Below are 21,410 nucleotides of genomic sequence, written 5' to 3' on the forward strand. Positions count from 1 at the left end.
TAAGGATCTCAATGCTCAAAAGCCTTCAGAAAATAGAAATGAATTCTAGTTACATGTTTACAAGCATGAATCATTTTATAAATAAGATAATTTTAGACCAAGATATTTAAATACAGTGTTCTTAAAAGTGTCTGCTTCCAGATGAATTCAGGTCATTTCTTCAACTCTGATTTCCACAAGACTTATCCCATGCGAAAAATTTCCAGCAAAATTCACTTGTAAGAAGTTATAATAAATGTCACATGACATGCCTGCACAGGTTCAAATGCATCTTTTTCTTAATACAATTTCTGGCCTGGGAAATCTTGATAATTACAGCAGATCCTTATCAATGGATGTTAAACACAACATAAATGGGGTCATGCTCAATTGCCTACAAAGGGCTAGTTCAAATCAAGAAAGCAAAAGGTTTCATTTTGCAAAATCCCAATTACAAAATGTCAGTGATTATTTATTAAGCATTTATTAAGTCCAATGCAAAAATAAAGCATATTAAATAAGCTAAGGCACATTTTTCAATCCTTTCCTCCACTGTATGTTCATTTATTCCAGCATATCAGTCACCTTAGTAACTCACTTAAATGCTCAAAGCTCTTCTGAATCCAAAACAGAAATCACAGCTTCAGAGCAGCTTGTCAGAGCATCCCAGCCGCCCAAGATTCAGCCCATTTTAAAGCCTTGCTCTCAGGATGCTGCTACTTGCTATTCACTTCACAGGCAGGAGCTGAAATGACATCACACAGTCTATGAGCCAGCTGGAGGGGGCCATCCACACCTTGCCCTGCCGGATTTTCTCTGGCTGGAACCTGGAAGCCACATCATAGATGATGTACTGAGTGCAGAGCCTTTGGTCAGAGGTGGGCTCTGCGTGGTAGGACACTGTGTTGATGGTCTGTGTCACATCACTGTCTGGTTTGGGCTGCCTAACCAGGACCTGGCCGCCCGCTGCTTTCACCAGCTCCAGCAGGTCACTCTTCTGGTGCTTTTTGAAAGGTCCCAAAAAATAGAAGTAGCATCCATCAAACAACTTAGGCAGCTGTGTGGAAGAAAAAAGAAACAAGCATGAATACAGGACTTCACAGCTGAACAGAGAGAAAAAAGGTGGAAAGGAAAAATCAGAGCATATAAAACCCCTACAATTTATAACCCTCTCTGGAAAGTAGAACAGTAACTTAACAGGCAAGGTTTTCAGGGTAAGTGTGCAACCAAGAAAAGCTTGTTTATGTGGTAAATTCTTGCTTCTGTTTAAATACTTTCCAGCACAACAGGGTTTGAACTATGAGTCAGGAGTATATACAGCTACTGTTACAATGCAGTTAATAAATTCTCCAGTGTAATCCAGTAAATAACCAGGAATTAACCCAGTTAAATGTAAAAACAGCCCTAAATGGAAACAAATAGTAATAAAACTATTTCTCTTATAGAAATGGTTTCTCATAGAACTATGTTTTAAAGCTGAGCAGAGAAGGCCAAAGCACATCACTTCCTGTCCCATCAGGTGTGATACTACAGAGTGCAATACAGCGTTCCCCTGACAAGGTTACAGCAACATCTCCACTAATGGAGAAAAACGACAGCTTTATGGGTGTTCATGGCTCTTTGGATCACCTTGCACATAATCAAATTTTCTGTACAAGACCACATTAAAATTTTACATTTCCTGCACGTCTGCGTGTGGCAAAGGGCAGAGCTGCCCAGCCCCAGGTCATTAATCCAGGCTGTGTGGAGCACTAAAACCCACCAGCTGCTCCCGGTTGAGCCGCCCTCGCTGCGGGCCACCTTGGACTTCGTACTTCTCTTCTTGTTCTCGAGCTGAGCTCTGCAGACAGGCTTGCACCCCTAGAAAAACCACAGTAAGGGAGGCAAAAATTAGGCCTGCATGTCATTTTAGGGACTAAGGAGTCATGCTAAGATAAAATTATTACAGTGCAAGACATTAGATTCACACAGCACCAAAGCTTGGTGTGCTTTAGCAATTTGCTTTTAAAACCCAAAAAAATTTACAACAGTGCCTGAAGATGCAAGTGAGATGGTGAGAAGTAATATACACTAAAATCAGTGCTATAAACACCAGGAATTATTAGCTCTTCCTCTTAACCTCTCGAGGTCAAGCACTTAATGTCAAATGTCAAGCTGCTGATCGCTGGAAGCTCAAAGCCAGCGTGCCAACACGGCAGTTATGAAATGGACACAATTGCCTGATAAAGAGCAATTACAAGGCAAGCACAAAGCTGCTTCTGAGCAGCTACGGCCTCAAATAACAAATCAGATGGGATTTCAAGGTCTCCAGGATCAGCACAAACTGGAGATTTATGCTGGGGTTTAACAGTGGCATTCGTTTCTGTTAGCACTGCTGCATAATGAGATTGTCTTTTAGAGTCAACATGTTTTTACCTTGTTTTAAAGCCAGTTATTTTTTCCAATGGAGAAAGCACTGATGGTAATGCATTGCTAACATCCATAAAATGTACTGCCTGACCTCACTCTGGGGAGAGGAATTGCTGTGGTCACCCATTCAAGGATGGAACATTTTGCCTGCATGTACATTGCAGCCATTAATAAGAATTACCCAGGAAAAAGTTTGCAAAGCTGATTTTGCAAAAGGTTCCATGAGGATTTACAATGTGGCCGAGGCTGTTAACTTTTATAGCACCTCGCTCCTTCCACCATGTTTCTAATTTGGGCAACTTCTTTGCATCATGAAAATAGGAAGCCCACAGTATATAAAATCTATAAACTGAACCAAATCAAAAGAGAACTGTGGAGGGTTGACCCTAAAAAGGAAGAAAGCCCAAGGCTGTGAAGAGAAATACCACTGACAAAGGCACTTGGATGCGACGGCAGTAAGTAGCCAATGGATAGGAATAACTAATCTGGAGAGATCTTGAAAGAAACTCACAGTAATTTGCTGTCAGTTCATACAAACTCACAAAATGCAATGGGAACTCACATTTTAGGTAGTAGAAGTCCTTCAATGTGCTTATATCAAAAAAGAAAAACCCCTACAGAAAATTACAATTGGCTGAATGCTGCAGCAAATATCTCCCTCCCTGTACAAGTATCAGATTGATTATTTGCACTTGTTCATTCCTTCAAGGAAAATTAACGTGAACGAGAAGGGCAAACCTAGTAATGGATTTTCCAGAAAGGCAACTTACATATTCATTATTGATAACAGCAATGAATACTGATAAGTTAATTTCAGTACTCATAACTCAGAAATAAATCTAAAAGCTATTTCACATTTTATTTATTTATTTTAAATCACCACAATTCAACAAGACTTCTTGTGTCAATGTGCCTCTACTTACACTGCTGGTTTTTCCCTCTAAGGAAATACAGATATTAATGGGTGCCACTTACCGTAAAGGAAGAAGTCTCATCTAATCTTAACAATGGAACTGTCCATTCATTAAGAGCATGTTTTATTTCAATCCACCATCAAAAGCTCGATTTCAAGGACTCTCACCACAGAGATGAGGTTTTTATACAATAACTGCATCACAAATTGAGCATCCACTGCCAGCATCAGTAAATGAAGCAAATGCAATACAAAAGTAATAAAAGTCTGAATTAATACAAAAGACTACAATGTCTTTCTGAACTGCTGCTTGCCTGGAAAACAACAAATGAAGTCAGGGAAGTGACTAATGTCAGAGGAGTGTTGATGTCACAGAATGGAAAATCAGTGAGGTCTGTCTTGCATGCACACGTCAGTCCATTTCACACTGCCAGTTCCTCCGAGGAGCTGACAGCCTCAGAGTTCCTTGTCACACGTAATTACAATCCTCCAAGAGGGCCAAAAGAGAGACTCTTCCACCTGTATCCTGTTCTCCCTGTGCCCACAAGAACCACAAGGCAGACATCTGTTTCCTGGAGAAACTGCAAACAGCCAAGTCTGCATGATCAGCACTCTCAGTAACTTCAACAGGTTTGTGACACAAGAGGATGTTTTCCACATAGCATAAACAGCCAAGAGCAGAAATTCTCAGTGCCCAGGTATTTTCCCTTGATATAAATATTTCTAGAGGAGACAGCTAGGCCTGCATGCACACTCCTTCATGGAGCAACAGACCCTATAGGTTTTTTTGGTGATGAAAAAACAGTACATTTTCAATTAGTGAACATATTTTCATACAAGATCTAGAGGGAGAACTTGCTCTGCCACACAGGTGTCAGCAGCAACCAGTGTTTGAGGAAGGTGCTTACAACACTGAGGGGAACAGTCAAGGATTATCTATCCATGGAGAAAGAATTCCTGACTAAAAGAAGGAAAGCAAAATAATGTAAGTGATGGAGACCAGTATGGCCTTTAACTGCAGATTTTGGTCAGACTGATTTGTTGCCAAGTGGCACCTTTCTCCTCAATGACTCCTGCATGCTGCAGAGTTTGTATTAAAGAACTAAGGAAGTCAAGTATCAGAACAAAAAAAAAAAGAAACAAAAGGGAAACATGCCCCTGTTCTCATATTTTAGATAAAATGACAGAGGGCTCAAGCTGGTTTTACACCTAATTCCATATTAATTTGTCTAAACAAAAGGTTATTCTCCTGTTTTTCACTCCCCCTCCACACAAAACTGTGTCAAGACACCACTTGCTTGTAGATCTCTACATCTCCATAATCATTTTCAGGTACAGTGAATCCTGTTGGATGCAATAGCCCAAGTGAGGCTCTCCAAAACAGCATAACCAGCTCTGGTTTTGTTATGGTGCTATTTGGAAGCAGCAGGAATGTACAAGTTTCACCATTCTTCCAGGAGACTGTATGACCGACCACAAAATGAGCTTGTGCTAAAAACAGTAATAGCCCAATTTCACACTTGAGAGTAGGGATACAAACAGAAGAGCACACTGCAGACCCTTCCAGCTTGTTTTGTTTTTTTTCCTTTGTGTTTATTTTTTTTTTTGGTGTTGTTGGGGTTTTTTTACTGCTAGAAGTTTTATTTTCTGTGAAAATTGAGTGCTGAGTCCATTCAGTATAGTCCAGGTCTTTTCCTTCAGCAGGTATTAATTCTAAAACTGCTAACATGTATAAGTGACTGGATAACAAGACAGTTCCCTTTTAATGGTCTCTTCATCCAACTCAGTATCATCCTCATTAAGTGGACATAAAAAAGGAAATAAAACTATACTTTACTCACAGGAATATCAGTCTGCTACTTTTACAGGAAGTTTTCCAGAAGCTCTTTTGACCTTTCATCACTTAAGTGAAAATTCCCCTTTGATTTCAAACAGGAGCCATGTTTATTTAATTGACTCCCCAACCTCCTGAGATCAGACTCCCATTTCTTTAGCACTACACTGAAAAGCCACTAGTGAGAACCTGATGCCAAGGCACTGGTCAAATGAATGGACTGAAAAAAAAAGAAATGCTATTATCTTAATTTAAAAAATGACCAGGATGACATCTCCCTTCTGAAAGTGAGATAGACACCTTAAGTACTTATGCAGAAAAATGTTCAAAACAGGACTGAATCTCAGAAGGACAAAGACAGCCCTAAAGAAGGTTTCTGAAAATGGAAGGGAACCTAAACTTACTTTTGAGAAGACAAAATTTTAGGAATTTTAGGAGGAGGCAAGGATCAGTGTTATGTTGTTTTCCTCCACACATTCACAGTCCATGCATTCTTGACCAACAAGTCCAACTAAAAATCTAGTCTGTCCTGTTTTAGTATAAGACCATTCAACTTGCACAGGATCTCAGCCAATTTTGATTTACTCCTTAATACTACTGCCAAGAAGAGCTCTGGACCATCTAAGTTTGAGGTTGTTCAGGTTTATCCATGTTCTTGAAGAGAAGAGGGTGATTATTACAACTACATGTTAATGGCCCTTTAGTTTCATCTCAGTAGCTGGATCAACCACCCACAAAAGAGCAAGACTTGTAGGGATGCAAGTGGCATTTCAATTCTCATGGAGCACAGCTGCCTTGCAGTGCCAAGGTCAGTGTGAAAGCACTGATGGAGAAAGCTGGCCTGACATTAGACCATTGTCAGGCCAGATCCCATGGGCACAGGGGTCATGCAGAGCTCTGCCCTAAAAACACAGAACATCACAAGCTCCAGAGCCTCTTAAAGAGCTGATTTCACACCTTCAAGTTTTAGGTATAAACAAGGTCATTTGCACCAAATTTTAGCAAAACTCAAGCCTGCATTGAAATCCCTAGAAAACATGGCAGAAAGAAGTTTTAGCTTAATGCATCCACATTTAGCTTGGTGCCACGACATTTGGCACACAAAGCACTGCTCATTTTTTCCCCCCTGATTAACAAAATGAGCAAAGCATCACTACTTACACTGATCCTGATTACCTCACTGAGCAGCTGCCCCTGTCTTCTCACCTTTGAGATCTAAGGACAAGCAGGTTAGCAGGGTGTCCACTCTAATTGACCTTTGATACAAGTGCAGCTGCTAGTACTGGAAATAAAAGAAATCATGATTTGTAAAATTTAAGATCAGAGCCCTCTAATCCTTATTCATGTAAGTCTTATTGGTTTGTAATGAAACTAACTGCATCAGCAAAAACAATTTGAAGAGAATGAAGTACAAAAAAACCTGGTTGCCAAGGACAAGTTGTAATCACCCGCAGATACCCAAGGGTATCTCTCAGTAACTCAATTAGTCTTAGTGAAGTTTTGTTGGATTTGCATTAATAAAGCAAAGAGCAGGGGTTAGTCCCAAAAATCTCTTAGAATGGCTAAAAGTAATTTAGGAATACATGATAGCAACAAAGAAGATTAAATACTACACATCCAAGATCTAGTAGAGTGCAACTGATAATTCCTTAGCTCAGTCTACACGGCATTTTAAAACTTACATACAGATTGAGTAAAAGCCTGGTGGGATTTTTTTCCCCAAGGAAAGGAAGAAATCTGGACTGAGAGAAAGCTTTAGAGGAATTTGGCATGGCTGGCTTCAATATGTTTTCATAAACAGCATTGTTGGCCTCTGCTACAGCAAAGAATTTTTACAGTCTCTTATATGCTTATAAACTGACTTCAGACACACAGATTTCCATGGAGTGAGGTAGAGATCTCATTGATGAAACAAGAGCAGTCTGTTTGCTCATCACATGCAAATGACAAGATCTGCAGAGACTGAAGTGCATCTGCTTAAGAATGGTAGCTTACAAGTTAATCCAGGTGGTATTTATTGAACAGGATGGAACAGATGCTTAGAAAGTCCTAAAACATTCCCAGAAGCTGGAAGCATGTGATTTGAAAACTGGAGCCCCAGGTGTCTTCTCTTCTTCGGAATGAAACACTGCTGGCCACAGCAGCTTTCTAGAGTGATCAGCATGCCTGGAGGTAGCCCTTCCCAAGGAAGGTTAGATTCCCCTAGGAGTTCATCCTCTGGATCTCATCACAGGCTTTTTAATGAGTGAGGTTGTATTTCCTATCCTCTTCCTTACAAAGGCTTCCTTAATGCCATGTTTTCTTCAAACTAGAAGTGAGCTAGAATAAAGCCTCCACAAATATGGAAAACTGAGTATCTAGATGACACAGAAGATCTTTGGAAAACTGAGTATCTAGATGACACAGAACAGAGGAAGCTTTGGAAAGACCAAGTTTTCCTTTTCTTCTAGACCTTATTTCAAACCAGCCCACTTCCAATCTCTGCAGACACCACATTGAAGATATTCTCACTCCCATTTTCTCCTCTGCAAACCCCAGCAGCTTCACAGTGTAAAACTGTGAGCTCCTTTCCAGCAGGTGCAGACACTGTGGGAGTTCAGAAGTTCAGTCCCTGCTGGTTTGAAGCACTGCCCTCTGCTGCACACCCAGTACAACCAGAAGCTGCACTTTGGAGAGTTCTAAAGCTTCTCAGAGCTGCGAGTCCTTTTGTAGGAAGCAGCTGAAGGAAGTTTCCATGTACAAAAAGAGTATGGAACGCCAGTGATCAAAAGTTTTGGGTGTTTCAAGGAGGGATGGCTTTGCTGAGAATCAGCCAGTAACCTAAAAGATGTTTTTGCATGTAAGAGAGACAGTCCAGCCTGAGGAGCAGTCAGCTCAAGCAGCTTTGCACTCCTCTGCTCTAACAGCCTAAACAAGGATGGGCATAGAAAATTCAGAAAGATGTTTTCACCTTGAAATGTCAGTCATGCAGTCCCCTAGCTCTTCCAGTCAACTCCCTGTTGTTGTGAGTCCTTACAGGAAAAGCAGTTTTTTCTGCCTCCTTATAATGATCAGAGCTTAATCATTGCTCCTGCTTTCAGGTAAGGAAAGCAGAGGAAGGAATGAGCAATCAGATGCTTAGAATTCTCCCAGACATTTCACTGCCAGGAGTGACACAAGCTTGTTTCAATGCATATCGTTACTGAGATCATTTTTCATTCCCTGCTTTAACAGATGACAATAACTTTAAGAAAAAAAAACAAGCTGAAAAGCTATTAAAGACTTATGCTGGTTTTAATTACACTGTTCTATGCTCCACATAAAGCTTAGAGGAAATACAGTGATACTTGAATCTTTGTCTCAGCCCACTTGCAGAAGGATAATGACTCGCCACTTCGTGCCCTATTACCATCCCAGAAATAATAAAGGCAATAAAATAATGAAACCAGTGAAAGATATGGCCAAGGGCAAGGAGCACTGTGGCAACACTGCCTCCATTAAATTCTGTGCTGCCTTGGAAGTGGATGTACTGCTGACAGTGTGCTATATACAGAAAAGGTGGAAATGCAACTGGTAACATGAAGTTTTTCTTCTGTGAAGATCTAATATTGCTCAGTGGCAACATCCTTTCATCCTGATCTCCCACCTGAGGACAAAAGGCAACCCCAAAACTCAGGATACATACTTAAATCTTGGCTCTCCAGCACTCAGCTCAAACTCTGCTGGAAAATTCCACATTACCTCTCTACCAAAATGAAAGGATGCTGGACCTGTGTGTATGGATATATGGAAACAGGAGTGTCACAGAAGCACCCAAGAGAAGGAAACTGCTTTTTATGAGAGAAAGATTCACAGCCTGCTGTAACAGAAGAGTTAACATAAGAGACTTTCAAATGAAATACTGTTTTTGCAAGCTTGTGATGTTTTTTAAGAAGTGGTATAATGGGTAGGCTATAAATATAACTTTAGGGATAACAGTCAAATGCAGTTTACCTTGTAGTACAAAAAATTCAAACACTCCCTTATGCATAGTCAGCATTTCATTAAGTGCCTCACTGAGCTTTGTTTTTTCAAATATTTTAGTGAATTTTTTCAACATGAATTCACTTCATGTGAATAGTTTAGAACAGCGAACTGTAAACAACAACTTAAATTTATTATATAACTAGAAAATGCACTTACTTTTGGAAGTTTATTTGCATCACATTTAAGGAAACTTATCCAAATAGAAGTCAAAAAGCCACAATAAATGGTAATGAAAAGGAAAAGCAGGGACCTCTTTTTCCTAGACAAATGTTCCGTCAGCAGGAGTCCCATTATTTGTTATAACAATCTTTAACTTGTAATGACTCTGAAGAAGACTGATAACAGACTGGTGGGAACAGATGGAGTGGTGCTGTTAATTACAGGCACTTAGCTGCATCAGACCCCATGAGTTATTGCTAACATTTCCCACTAGGGAGGAGAATCACTTGCTTTTAAGTAGTATGTTGCTTACTAAGCTGGAGCATTAGCAGTCAGGATTGTATTAATCAGAACCAACAACATAAAACTCAACTGTGAAAAAAAACCCATAAAAATATTCCCTGAATAACCCCTGGACTATTTCATTTTTTTTCCTTTTCCAATCACTTCTAAATATGAAAGTTCTTCCATGAAGATTTAAATTCAGGTCTCACTAATGAAAACTCCCTACTACTCTGAAGTTTTCCAAGCATCTGACTATCAGGAAGATGAAATGAAATAAAGGAAGCATGTAGGGATAGAATGTATTCACTCTGGGCTGAGTGAAGCCAAGAATCTGACAAGGGATTCACCACAGAAACAGGGTCTTCACTCTTGGAAAAAAAAAAGCATGGAACAAACTGCCTGGAAGCCAAATTAACATCCCGAGTCCAGCATCCAACCTGATGCTGTGCTTTAGTTTGCAGCCTCTGAAGCTTTGCAGTGTCTTCATAAACATTAGTGTCCAGGCCATTAAAGAATCCTGATGTTCTGATGTTTAGTCACACAGTAGAAAACTGGAATGAAATCTGTACGTTTTCCATGGGTAATTAACTCATTTGTAGTGTACTTATTAGCTAAAGGGATTTAGCCATAAAGGTCAAGGGGAAGAAGATGGGTTTAGCAACTACTGTGTAAGCAGATACTAAGAAATACATCAGAATAAATAAATAAACTCAAAATTTGGGGTCTAAGTTCACAGAACAGCTGTATAAAAAAAGGAAGCACTGTAAAAACACAAATTACAGACTGCATAAAACATGATTTGCATGCTAACTTGGGTTAGAAGGTACAACCTCCAATGGATCTCAGCTTGTATGTAAACATAAGCTCACTTCCCACAGGCCTTGAGCACATATACCACACAAGCTAAAGTCTCCTCTCAATTTCAATGCAAACTGCTCATAACACATCCTACAATTCAATAAAACCCTTCCTTCTCTCCCAGGGTATCTTCCAAATCAGTCTTAATGTAGCAATGAAAAAAGTCACTCCCTACTGATACTTAGGCTATGATCTATCCAACACAACTAATGATGAAGTGCACTCATTTACTAAGGAAGTAGTAGTTAAAGTTAAGCAAATATATGCAACTAAATTTCTAGTAATTCATGAGATTTGAAAACAATCCCTTGCACTTTGTGTCAAGATAGCATTGCTATTAGGGCAGTTGTTGGAAAAAAAAAGTTTCTCTAGAATTCCATCTACAATTTCTGCTTAAAAACCCCAAGGAGTGCCACATATTTAATACTTACATTCAAACTTGAGGACCCAACATCCAGTCAGAACAGCCATCATGCATTTGACAGTAGTTGGCATTGGAACATCAGGGATAACAAGATGAGTTACTAGGAGAAAGATTACATCAGTAAAACTAAAAGCACAAAAATCAGAACCATGCCTGGCTGAAAAGAAATCAATCATTATTTAAAGAATAAGCAGACTATAATAATTTATCAGCCACTCTTTCTAGCACAAGGAGGTGATTTTTTAGACTATGATCCGAGTTAGTAGAAGAGCTATTAGAAATTTTGTGGGTTTCAACATACACTTGCTGTGAAAAAGGAAACTCATGATTTTATAGTTCTACACTAACACTTAAATCTTCAGATGAGTCTCCAGTTTATAAGATAGCATTTTTTTTCCCAATCCTTTTAGAGTTATATTTAACTCTGACAGGAATCTTACTACAGGATCTCACTGCTTTAATACAAAGCTAACGGAACTCCACTCCAAATTCAGGAGTGGTAATCCAGAAGTGAAAGATGGTGGGGGAAATTACCTTAGCATTTTGTTCACAAGCACTCCAAAGAAAAACAGGAGGGATTAGGATAATATTCCTGTCCTCAATGAGGGGAAAGGAACTCCACCAATCTCCATAATTTGGGTTCACCAATCTTAATGAAGAACAAAATCTGAAGTAAGGTAGCATGTGAGAAGACAAACTTTCAACCAATGCCATGCTTTTTTCTCAAGGCTCACCTGCCCAAGGTTCACTTCTGGGGAATAAAATCTTTACAAGATGTCTCACACAAGCAGAGACCTTATAGTTGGTAAAAGGGGTGTAAAGAGAAGAGGTCTCTGAGGAGACTTTGGGATTTTAAATAACAGACAATAAACTGCCAAACTGTGGCTCCCCCAGAAACTTCCTGCCTTGATAGCCAGACAAGCTTTATATGTGTTTACATGCAAAACACACCATCACTCCACTGCAGCTACAACTCAGGGATTTCAGAAACTGCACCTCCCAGGAGTGATAAAAAGCCCTGTTGCAGGTAGTATCTTAAACGATAAAGTGCAGAACTGTAGTAACTTATATTTGGACAGAGACATTTCAACAAGACTCCATACCTCTGCTATTAAATTCAGTGCACCTCTGGGCCTTCAAGACTGTTGCTAATTTGTTCAGCAATTTCTGCTGCTCCACACTAAGATTGCTCCCCAGTATACCAAGGGGTCCATTTCTTGGCTGGCTGGAGCTCAGTGCCTGCGTGAACAGAAAATTCTGCAATAAGCTGAGTATTTGGGAACATAAGGAAAGCAACTTATTTACTGGACAGCTTTCTTTTTCAAGAATAAGCATTTTGAAACACAATTCATGGCAAGCTGAGTGAACAGGGTCCATGAATAAATCTCCATGTAACAAATCAGCTCCACAAGTAAAAAGCTTCAGGGGTACTTCATTTAGCTTATGCAAAGTACCAAAAGACCTCATGGATCAGTTTTTCCTCTCTTGCCCTCTTTGGTGCTTTTTCAAGACACTGGGGTGCACACATAGAGCTGGTTAAACACTGTGTAAACAGCCTGGCAGACTGCAGTGTTGAAAGAGAATAAAAATCCCAATTATGTAGTAGAATCTCCTACTTTTAGCAAAATATTAACACCGTATATTGAGTATTGGAGTATTGAGTAACCTATATAATTAATATCTGCATTTCATTTTAGTAAAAGTCCCTAACACTTTACCCTGTAAGGAACCAGTGCTTAAGTTGGGATTTTTGATGTGGGGAGTATTAATGCAAGGTAAGAGGATCTTTATGCTGACAAGGGTAGGATACTTCAGCTTCTGGATTTTGCCAAGTCCTCCAGATTCCATAGCACAAACACACCTTTGAGATCCAGTTACCCCACAGCCTCAGGCTCTGGATCAAGTCATCCATGTGAGCCAGCAGTCATTCCATGGCGCACACACTCACCCCAAAACAAATGCAAATACCAAAATGGTTTGTTTGGCACAGATGAGCTACATCTTGCATTTGCTGCAGGTGGAAGGAACAGCCACATAAGTCCTGGTTTAGGTGCAACAGTTTACTTTTGGCCACTGGGTACCTTGTGACCTCAATTAGGAAGGATCATTGCAGGCTGTAGGGGCTGGAGTAGATATCAGCTGCTCTTGTCAACCAGGTCAGCTTAATCCTCCTCCATTAGGAAGCACAAAGCATTTCATAACACAGTAACCTCTAAAATCTGAGTACCTGATTCTGGTTACAAGTCCTGAGAAGTCTTTGTCCGAAGGAAAAGAAAAACAAAAACCCCAGAACAATCTCCCAAAAGCTATGTCCTACTGCTAAGCTGATATTTCCATTGTTGGACAAAGGATGATAATGAAACAGCCTCCTAAAGGCACACAAAAAGCACATGGAACAAAGACTGCTGCTGCCTGCAGACAGTTTGGAAAGCAGAACAAATTTAGATATGCAAAAAAACAACATCAATAGCAAAGTTCAAGCACTGATACTTGAGGAATAACACAGGCTCTCCTATAATAAAATCACATTACAAGAAACATCTTTTGTCTTCCCACATAAAGCTGTAACACAGAACTTCATAGCTTGTCAGTGTTCCACATACATCCTAGAGACACTGTCCAAGACAGCTTCCCAGCCTATTTTAAATCTCCCTGTAAGGGAGGCGATGTACTGTATTTACATCCAAGCCTTCAATATATAAAGGAAGAACTCATGGCTTGTTGTTTTGTTGAAAAGCAAAACACAAAATCAAACCCACACAGACATTTACCTCAGAGGGCTGGTTAAGTGAAAATGATTCATTCTTCAGTGGCAACATTAGCACAGATTTCATCTTTTTGCTTTCTGCATAGTCCACAGGCCGCAGACCAAATATATTACTGGCAAAACAAGCACAGATGGGTATAAGTAAATAAAATGTGACTTGATTCTTAACTAACCAGGCATATTAGCTGGGTAGCTTTCCCTCCCACTTTCTTATTAATATGTAATTTCAGCTAAAAGCACAAAGCTTCAAGTAAGAATTGCATCCAAGACAGATGGATACTGAATTACAAGCTGTTGCATTCGGCTGAGGAGTAAGGGATGTTCAGAGCAGAATGTTCAGTTAAATAAACCACAGTCCCTATTAAACTGTCTCAAGATGCACTTTGATATCATTTGCAAGACCCAGAAATTTCAGCTTTAATCTTTCATTGCAGTCATATAACCAAGAAATGTATTTTTGGCTTATCCATTTGCCATAAAAGACATGTCAGAAGACTCTCTGTAGTGTATTAAACATGGGAGCTTGATGTGGTAGTGCTTTTATGGGAAAAGCTATCTGCTTCCTACTTGGGAACCACAGCACCCTTGCACTTCCAAAATCTGAGTGTACATCTCATTTTCCATCAGTGTACTGTTCCACAGAACACATTATAGCCAATTCAGTCAGATTTTAGTTGGTTTGCCAATTTTGTTCAAAGCTATTGATTTGCAGGTGGCACCTCATAGTTATTAGTTGTGCTTCCAGACTGATTTCCTCTTTTAGCACTCCTCAGACAGAGGTGATTGCTATAAACACATCAAACTCAGCCATGGCTTCAATTTCTTCTTCACACAGCTTTGCTGCTGCAGGACAGTAGTGAGGGGATGAAAGCCTGAAATTGCAGAACAGGTATCATTGCCATTAGCAAACAGGAGCCTCTGCCAGCACTCTGGGGAAATATTCTACTTGCTTTGCCCTTTGTGGGAATAATGGCTGTTGCAGCTGATCCTCTTCTGCCCACCTCAGGCAGCTCTGGCTCTCCAAAGTCACAATAAGAGCTCGTTATGGAGGGGAAGATTGTCATGAGAACCAAGCTCTGACTCAGAGTCTGAAACCTGGAAAGCTTAGCCATTAAACAATGAAACATTTAAAGAGGTCACAGGACCACTGCTGCTTTGAAGAGCTCTCTCTTGGCCACACATTTCTGTTCAGAGTAGGAATCCAGGAAGCTTTACAGGGAATTCCACATAAGGCCGTAACCCAATCCAGCCCAAAGAGCAGCTCAAATTATTAAGTCTCCACTCTGACTTAACTAGGAGGCTTTGGCCAGCACTAAGCTGAAAGATGAGTCTGACCCCAGCACCCTTCTGTACCCCTGGCTGAGCACTGCTCACTAACACAGCCCCTGGGGAAAACAACAATCCACACAAATCCCCCACAGAAGAGCCCGGGATGGTATTTTACACTATTACCATCCCAAGCTCTTCTGTGCTACTAATGAGCACAGTGCAGGCATAATACAAACTCTGCAGCTGAAAGACAGTTGGTTAAATCCCTGCCCAGGCCTGGGAGTTGCAGCCCATTAAATATTGTCATGCTGTTCCTCCTTTGTCATGCATCATCAGGGTAGCTCTTGCCCTTTCTTTAAATAAGGCCAATATTCAACTCAAACTGCTGCAAGATAAAGTTCCTTTGAACAATGCATCCAGAGAGGAGGGGAAATATATAAACATATCATCAAACACCCCAAAAGTCACCTTTAGACTAGTTGGCTGACCTTTCACTGTGAGCTAAGCAGAGGGAGGGAATCCCTGCATGTCAGTAGTAGAGATTTGGGAGTGCTTTTCCCTCCAAAGGCACAGTAAGGTTCTTGACTGTTGGAAAAAACTCATGAATACTTACCATAGAAAAATACACAGACCAGTTAAATACAGAACATTTTTTGCCAATTGAACTGTACAAATCCTCCTTCTGTATTCACTTACAGTTTTCTCCTACAGTTTTAAGCTTTAGCTGCTTCTTACTAGAGTATTGTGATATGCTGGCCCATCATTATTCAGCATTGAAGAATGAAGGGCTATTTGTTGCATGTTAAGGTGGCATAGTTAAATTGTGACAATCTTTGGAGCTGAGGTCTGAAAAAGGAACACCAGCACAAGAGATGGTTTAAGAGTCTAGAATATTTGCAACTAAACAGATTGTTGAGTTTAAGGAGACTGTGAAAGGTAGCTGAAAGAGGAGAAAAGAGGGTTTACATAATAAAAACCAATCCCAGGAACACATCCTAACAACAGATTTTCAAGTATGATAGTGCTGTAATTTACTTTTCAAAGAGAAAGGATGAAAACTATATTTGTAGTTTTTTAGTAAGGCAGAGGAATGGGAAACAGAAGCTTTAGGGAAATGGTGTTCACATCCATCTTTATCCAACCCAGCTGAAGAAGGGAAACAATTCACTTTGTTCTAAGATGAATTTTTACCCAGTATTCAAAACCAAATTAGACATGCATATTACATCCACCCTAACACACAAACAGTGTTTTCAGAAATACCAATAACTCTGTGTGCTCCTCCTACAAATCTGGGTTTGCTGGGAATGGGTCCAGTGCACATGATAAGCTCCACACTCAACAGGAAGACAAAATTGTTTCTGCTAGAGAGAAGTGCTTAAGCTGGAATACAAGGTCCCCAAGGCATCCTTCTTTATACCAGAAGGCAAGTGGGCCTTCTGGAAGTTTTTTTTTTAACATTCCAGAGTCATATGTACATTTGGGTGCAAGCAGCCTCCTGTTAGCCAGTCAACAAGTAGGGGGCTGTTACAGCTGGAACAAATCCAATCCAGGAGTTGAGATGGCTGTGCTGAAAACAAAGAGGACCCCAGTGAAGAGCAACTCAACCAAATCTTCTGAGTATGATTTTCCATGAAATAATACTTTGTAATTCTTTATAATCAGGAGTTTTAAGCAGCTCCACAAACCAAGTTTTGCCCCAGCCCCACAAAAGAGTTCAGGAGTGAATGGAAATCCTGCAGCCAGGTCTCTTAACTTCCAGACCACCAACTCCCATGTGGAAATCTGACTGGCTCAGAGCTCTCCAGGCAGCACCTGGATTTTGAGAATGTGCTAAGTAGAAACCTTTCCTGAACCTGACAGAGGGAAAAAAACCCTAATCTGTGTAGCCAGAAAGACCATCTGAGATATCCAAACAGAGACAGGATTTTAATTAATCTAATGTCAGCAGGAAGTTCAACACAATGTCTTCTACTTAGGCAGCAAAGACCTGCACTATCTTGACTCAGAATAAGGAGACAAAATTACATCAGTGCCATGGGTCTAATGACTGCTGGAATGACTGCAGGTTATAGTAATTTTTGTCCCCATGCCATTCATAATTGAGGACCATGGTCTAGCCCTAAGCATTCCCACAGGTTTGTTCAGAGTCAGACTCACAATCACTACACCTAAAAAATAGTGCATGACAACAGTTTTTACTAATGCTAAACTTACTGTGCATGAAGAACTGTAAAGACAGTCCATTTGAATGAAAGCATTTAGGAAGTACTGTGAAATTGCAAATGCATAGATCTAATTTTTCAAATCACTTGGCTTGCTGTGAAGCAAAGAAAAAAGAATTCAAGCATGTTGAAAAAAGACATAGAAATAAAAATTAGTTATGTGTAGGAGATTAATGTAAAAAAATTAACAGGACCAGTAGGACAATTAATAGGTCCACTGGTTCATGTAATATTTTTCATTCGTAGTTTGTATCTCCCCCAGTCAGGGAAAACTTCAATGACATTGTGGACAACTGAAGTGCCACAACTATTAAATGTCACAGATTTCCAAAAAGAAATTTTGCCAAGGAATAAGGAAATCCCAGGATTAATTTCTGGCAAAAGAGGAAGCCCTCATCTGTTCTTGCTTGGTCCAAAAGATATGTGGCTGCTTCCTGTTATATAGAGCTATTTCTTAATGCACTACAAGTTAACATGAAAGGAGAAAAACACAGCCTGAAAGGCACTTGGAATGTGCCCACTTGATGGGTCTGTGAATATCTGATAACTAAATCTGAAATGGCAAAGTCTCAGCTCTGTGGATAGGGTTGTACCTCACCCACTGAGGTCTCCCAAGAAGCAGCTGTAGCTTCCAAATAAATCCTACATCCCTCCACAGACCAGTGAGTCTGGCCTGCCTTTGGACCTGCTGTCAGTCATTACTGCACACCTTTAAAATAAATTTCACCTGGCACAACTGAGTATCATGCTAAATTTCCAAACTACTGCCCTAAGCAGGCTGTTCAATGCAAACTGTTTTTGTTCCAGTAGATTAAGTCTTGAACACACAAGGGACATTAAGACACAAAACCGAGTTAATTCTACTGTTAAGACAGCAGCAAGACATCAGTCACTCCTGTGAGGTTTCACACTATATATTTCATGGTGTCCCAAGTAACATTTGAATGCATTCGTCATGTGCACATTTTACTTAGCTTAGCTAAAGTAAAACACGTAAGTAACCACAGTGAGCTAATCAAACTTTCCTCCCTGCTCCTGTGAGATACAGAAGAATCACTTTATCCCACCACATTAAGGAGAGCCCTCTCCTTGGCTGAAAGTTAATTCACTGTAAGCCTCAAGAGCCTACAAAAGGACTAGAAAGGGTTTTATACACCAAAGAGAAAAAAAGTGAACTAAAATTAGACCAATTTATCTGTTTGATAAAATTGGTTCGGTATAGTCTTAGTTCACACACTGCACACCTCTCAAGTTAAAGCACTCCTCAAGAAAATAAGCCTTGGAGATGTAAGTTCTACTCATCACTGCTTCAATTTCTACTGTAAAAAACGTAAAATAATAATGTGAAGGTGAACATTAAGTACAAAGATGCCAATTATAACTAGCCATAATGAAATGAACTGTAATTGCACCATTTTAAGTGATCACCCTTGTTCTCATCTTCTGCTTTCAGAACTGTGGTCAGCTGGTTTCAAAGATCTAGGAGAAAGTCACTGAAGAAAAACAAGCTTCTTGTCAGATGTGACTCCATTATAAGGGTATCTGTATATCTACTACGAAAAAAGAATTAACTAAATGAAAAATAATTAACCTTCTATATGCAAGAAGGTTCAAGTCCACTTACCTAGCCAAATCCAACCACTGCTTAATTAGGACTACAGCTGGCAGAGGCAGTGGCTGCAAAAACACCCTGTAAGATTTGCAAAGTCATGATCCGGGGAAAGATCACAGCAGCATTCACTGCTGGAAGCTATTGGGGCACAGGAGGGAAGGGAGGCATGAGGCATTCTCAGGAGTCTCAGACACACTGTTCTTGTTTCTATCATTTCTTGACAGCATTTGGAAGACTCAGCAGAGCAAGCCTGAACACTTGGCTTGTACATCTATTTCTCTTTGGCTTTAATTATCTCTGTAAAAATAGGGGAGGGAAAACCCCAACCCCTTTCCATCATCAGTGCAACTGCAATCCACATGGTGGCATTTCAGCCAGAGATAGAGAGCCTACAGAAGATCTAGAAATTATTCCAGGAGGGATGGACAGGACTGAATTTGTGCCACAGCACCAAGACAAATTACACAAAGATTAATGGCACCTACATTTATTCTCAGAGATTTTAACTGAACATTATCTACATTCAAGTGAAAAGTTAAAGCAGGGCTTAAAGTTTATATAAATCTCCCCTTCCCTGATTAAAAAGCTTCTGTTTCAACAGAGTCATATTTGCTCATGTAGAATGAGCTGAAAGGTTCAGCTTGACCTGTGTTTGTGTGAGCACATGCAGCAGAGACCAAGGCTAACAGGAGCCCTGCAGAGTCCACGGCTGGCATTTGGAGCCGGGGCTGTGCAAATCCACCAGAGCTGAAACCCTGCCACAACCCCACAGCAAAGCTGTTGGCTGTGCTTTCAAACACCATACAAACACATGGTAAGTGTGCATGACACAACCAGCTCCTCATATTCAAGACGCTTGAAAATCTCTGAAGCTGTCAGCTTTTCCACATGCACTGGTCCTTGCTGCTCAAGAACAATGTGAAGATGAACAACTGATCCTTGTTTTATTTTTTCATGCTGAAGTCTTTGAGTCAGTCTTGTTGCTTTGTTTTGGCTTTGTCTTGTTGATTTTTAAACTCTAATATATTCAAGATTAGGACTTTATGAAAACCCTATGCTTTCCCACAAAGCACCTTAATTCTGTAAGCTTCAGGAGTGTGAATATTGAGAGCTGAAGTGATTAAGCTGAACTTGTTTATGCTTCTTCGTGTGGCTGCCACAGAAACATCATCCTGTTGTGTTTCTATACACATTCTCCTATTGACAACTTGCACTGGACTCCAATTTATACACAACTCAAATTCATATACGCAGGCCCTGGCACAACAACAGTACAACACCAAAAACTACATTTAGTGCCCAGAATACTAACAGGCTGCAGGGTTATTCATAGACTGAAAGATTCTTTAGCACCTCCTCTACACAAATGCCAAAAGTTTCAGGAGACTTACCTGTATAGAAGAGTCAACTGAAAATATTACTTTGCTTTTATTTTTTTTTTTTTTTTAATTAAAGGGTGTACCAAGGATTAGTGCTTTGATCCAGAAAGGCAAAAGTGAAAATTCCCAAACCTCAGCCTGTTTGTAAGTCATTTGTGAAAACAGAAGAGACTGGAGCAAAATGCCTTCTGCTACCAAGTAGCGTAGTAAAAGTAAAGAGATAGTAAAAGTAAAAAACCAGCTGTAGCAGTTCAAAACTCATCTAGCTCAGCATTTTATAGCTGACAGCAGCTATAACAAGATGCCAACAAGAAAGTGTAAGATTAGGGTGCATACGTTGTTGCTTCCCTTTCCAGTACTCCAGCTATCTATGACTCAGGCGTCCTCAGAAAATCTTAGGACAAAACCAAAAGGAAAGGAAACACCCACCTGGTAAGCACAGCAGAGCACACATTTAACACCCACGCCCTCACTTCATACAAAGCACATTTATCACTAGCTGTGTTTCATATTCACTTAACATCCACTCTGGATGCTGTAGAGTGGTAAGGGCCAGCAGCTCTCCCCGTGTACTCACACAGCATCCCGGGAGGCGCCGTGCAGGAGCAGCAGCTCCACCACGGCCACGTGCCCGTTCCTGGCGGCGTCGTGCAGCGGGGAGTCGTTCTGGTAGCCCGTGGTGTTCACCAGCGCCCGGTGCTGCAGCAGCAGCTCCACCACCTCCCTGTGCCCGTGGTTACACGCCTCGTGCTGGGGGGAAAAGCCACAGGGGGAGCTCAGGTGAAGCGGAACTCACAGGAAGACTCCTCTCAAGGCAGCTCGTTCACTTTCAAGCACTTCGCAGATGGCCAGGGAAGATGATGAAAGGATACTGCCTTACATTCCTGACAGGAATTTACCTGGAAACCCAGCACTGACAAAAAACCCTGAGAAGAACTGAACAAAGGCCAACTGTGTGCAAATTAGACCACAGGGAACAAAACCCTGCAGAGTACAGGCTATCAGGAGTATTCTGCAGGAGAGGAAGAAGTAATGGTTGAAAAGAACCTTTTGTTTATTTTCTGTAATTCAATTGGGCAATTTTTTCACTCCACTACTTGATATATTTTCAAACCACTGAGGACATTAGGAACCCATTAAACACAACATTGTTTTGAATTGATAATTTTCGAGTTATGCTAGTTGTAATTTCTGCATTTGCAGAGTCACAGGCTGATTGATTTCATGGCCTGCCCTACACCCCAGCAAAGGAGAACGACACCTGGACAGGTCAGTGGTTGCTGATGAATTCT

General features: G+C 40.5%; 1 protein-coding gene across 1 annotated transcript in view; it reads right to left on the reverse strand.

The window, feature by feature from the left end:
* Window positions 1-479: 479 nt before the first annotated feature.
* The window catches only part of BARD1 (BRCA1 associated RING domain 1), a 40,060-nt gene continuing 19,129 nt past the window's right edge, over window positions 480-21,410 (reverse strand). The window contains exons 6-11 of the mRNA XM_021537209.3: window positions 20,696-20,868; window positions 13,638-13,746; window positions 11,970-12,105; window positions 10,874-10,966; window positions 1,742-1,839; window positions 480-1,036 (exon numbers count right to left, since the gene is read on the reverse strand). Of these exons, the coding sequence (XP_021392884.2) occupies window positions 707-1,036; window positions 1,742-1,839; window positions 10,874-10,966; window positions 11,970-12,105; window positions 13,638-13,746; window positions 20,696-20,868 (939 nt within the window). The 3' untranslated portion in view covers window positions 480-706. The remainder of the gene's footprint in view (window positions 1,037-1,741; window positions 1,840-10,873; window positions 10,967-11,969; window positions 12,106-13,637; window positions 13,747-20,695; window positions 20,869-21,410) is intronic.

This window comes from Lonchura striata, chromosome 8 (genome assembly GCF_046129695.1).
Source record: "Lonchura striata isolate bLonStr1 chromosome 8, bLonStr1.mat, whole genome shotgun sequence".
Classification (NCBI taxonomy): domain Eukaryota; kingdom Metazoa; phylum Chordata; class Aves; order Passeriformes; family Estrildidae; genus Lonchura; species Lonchura striata.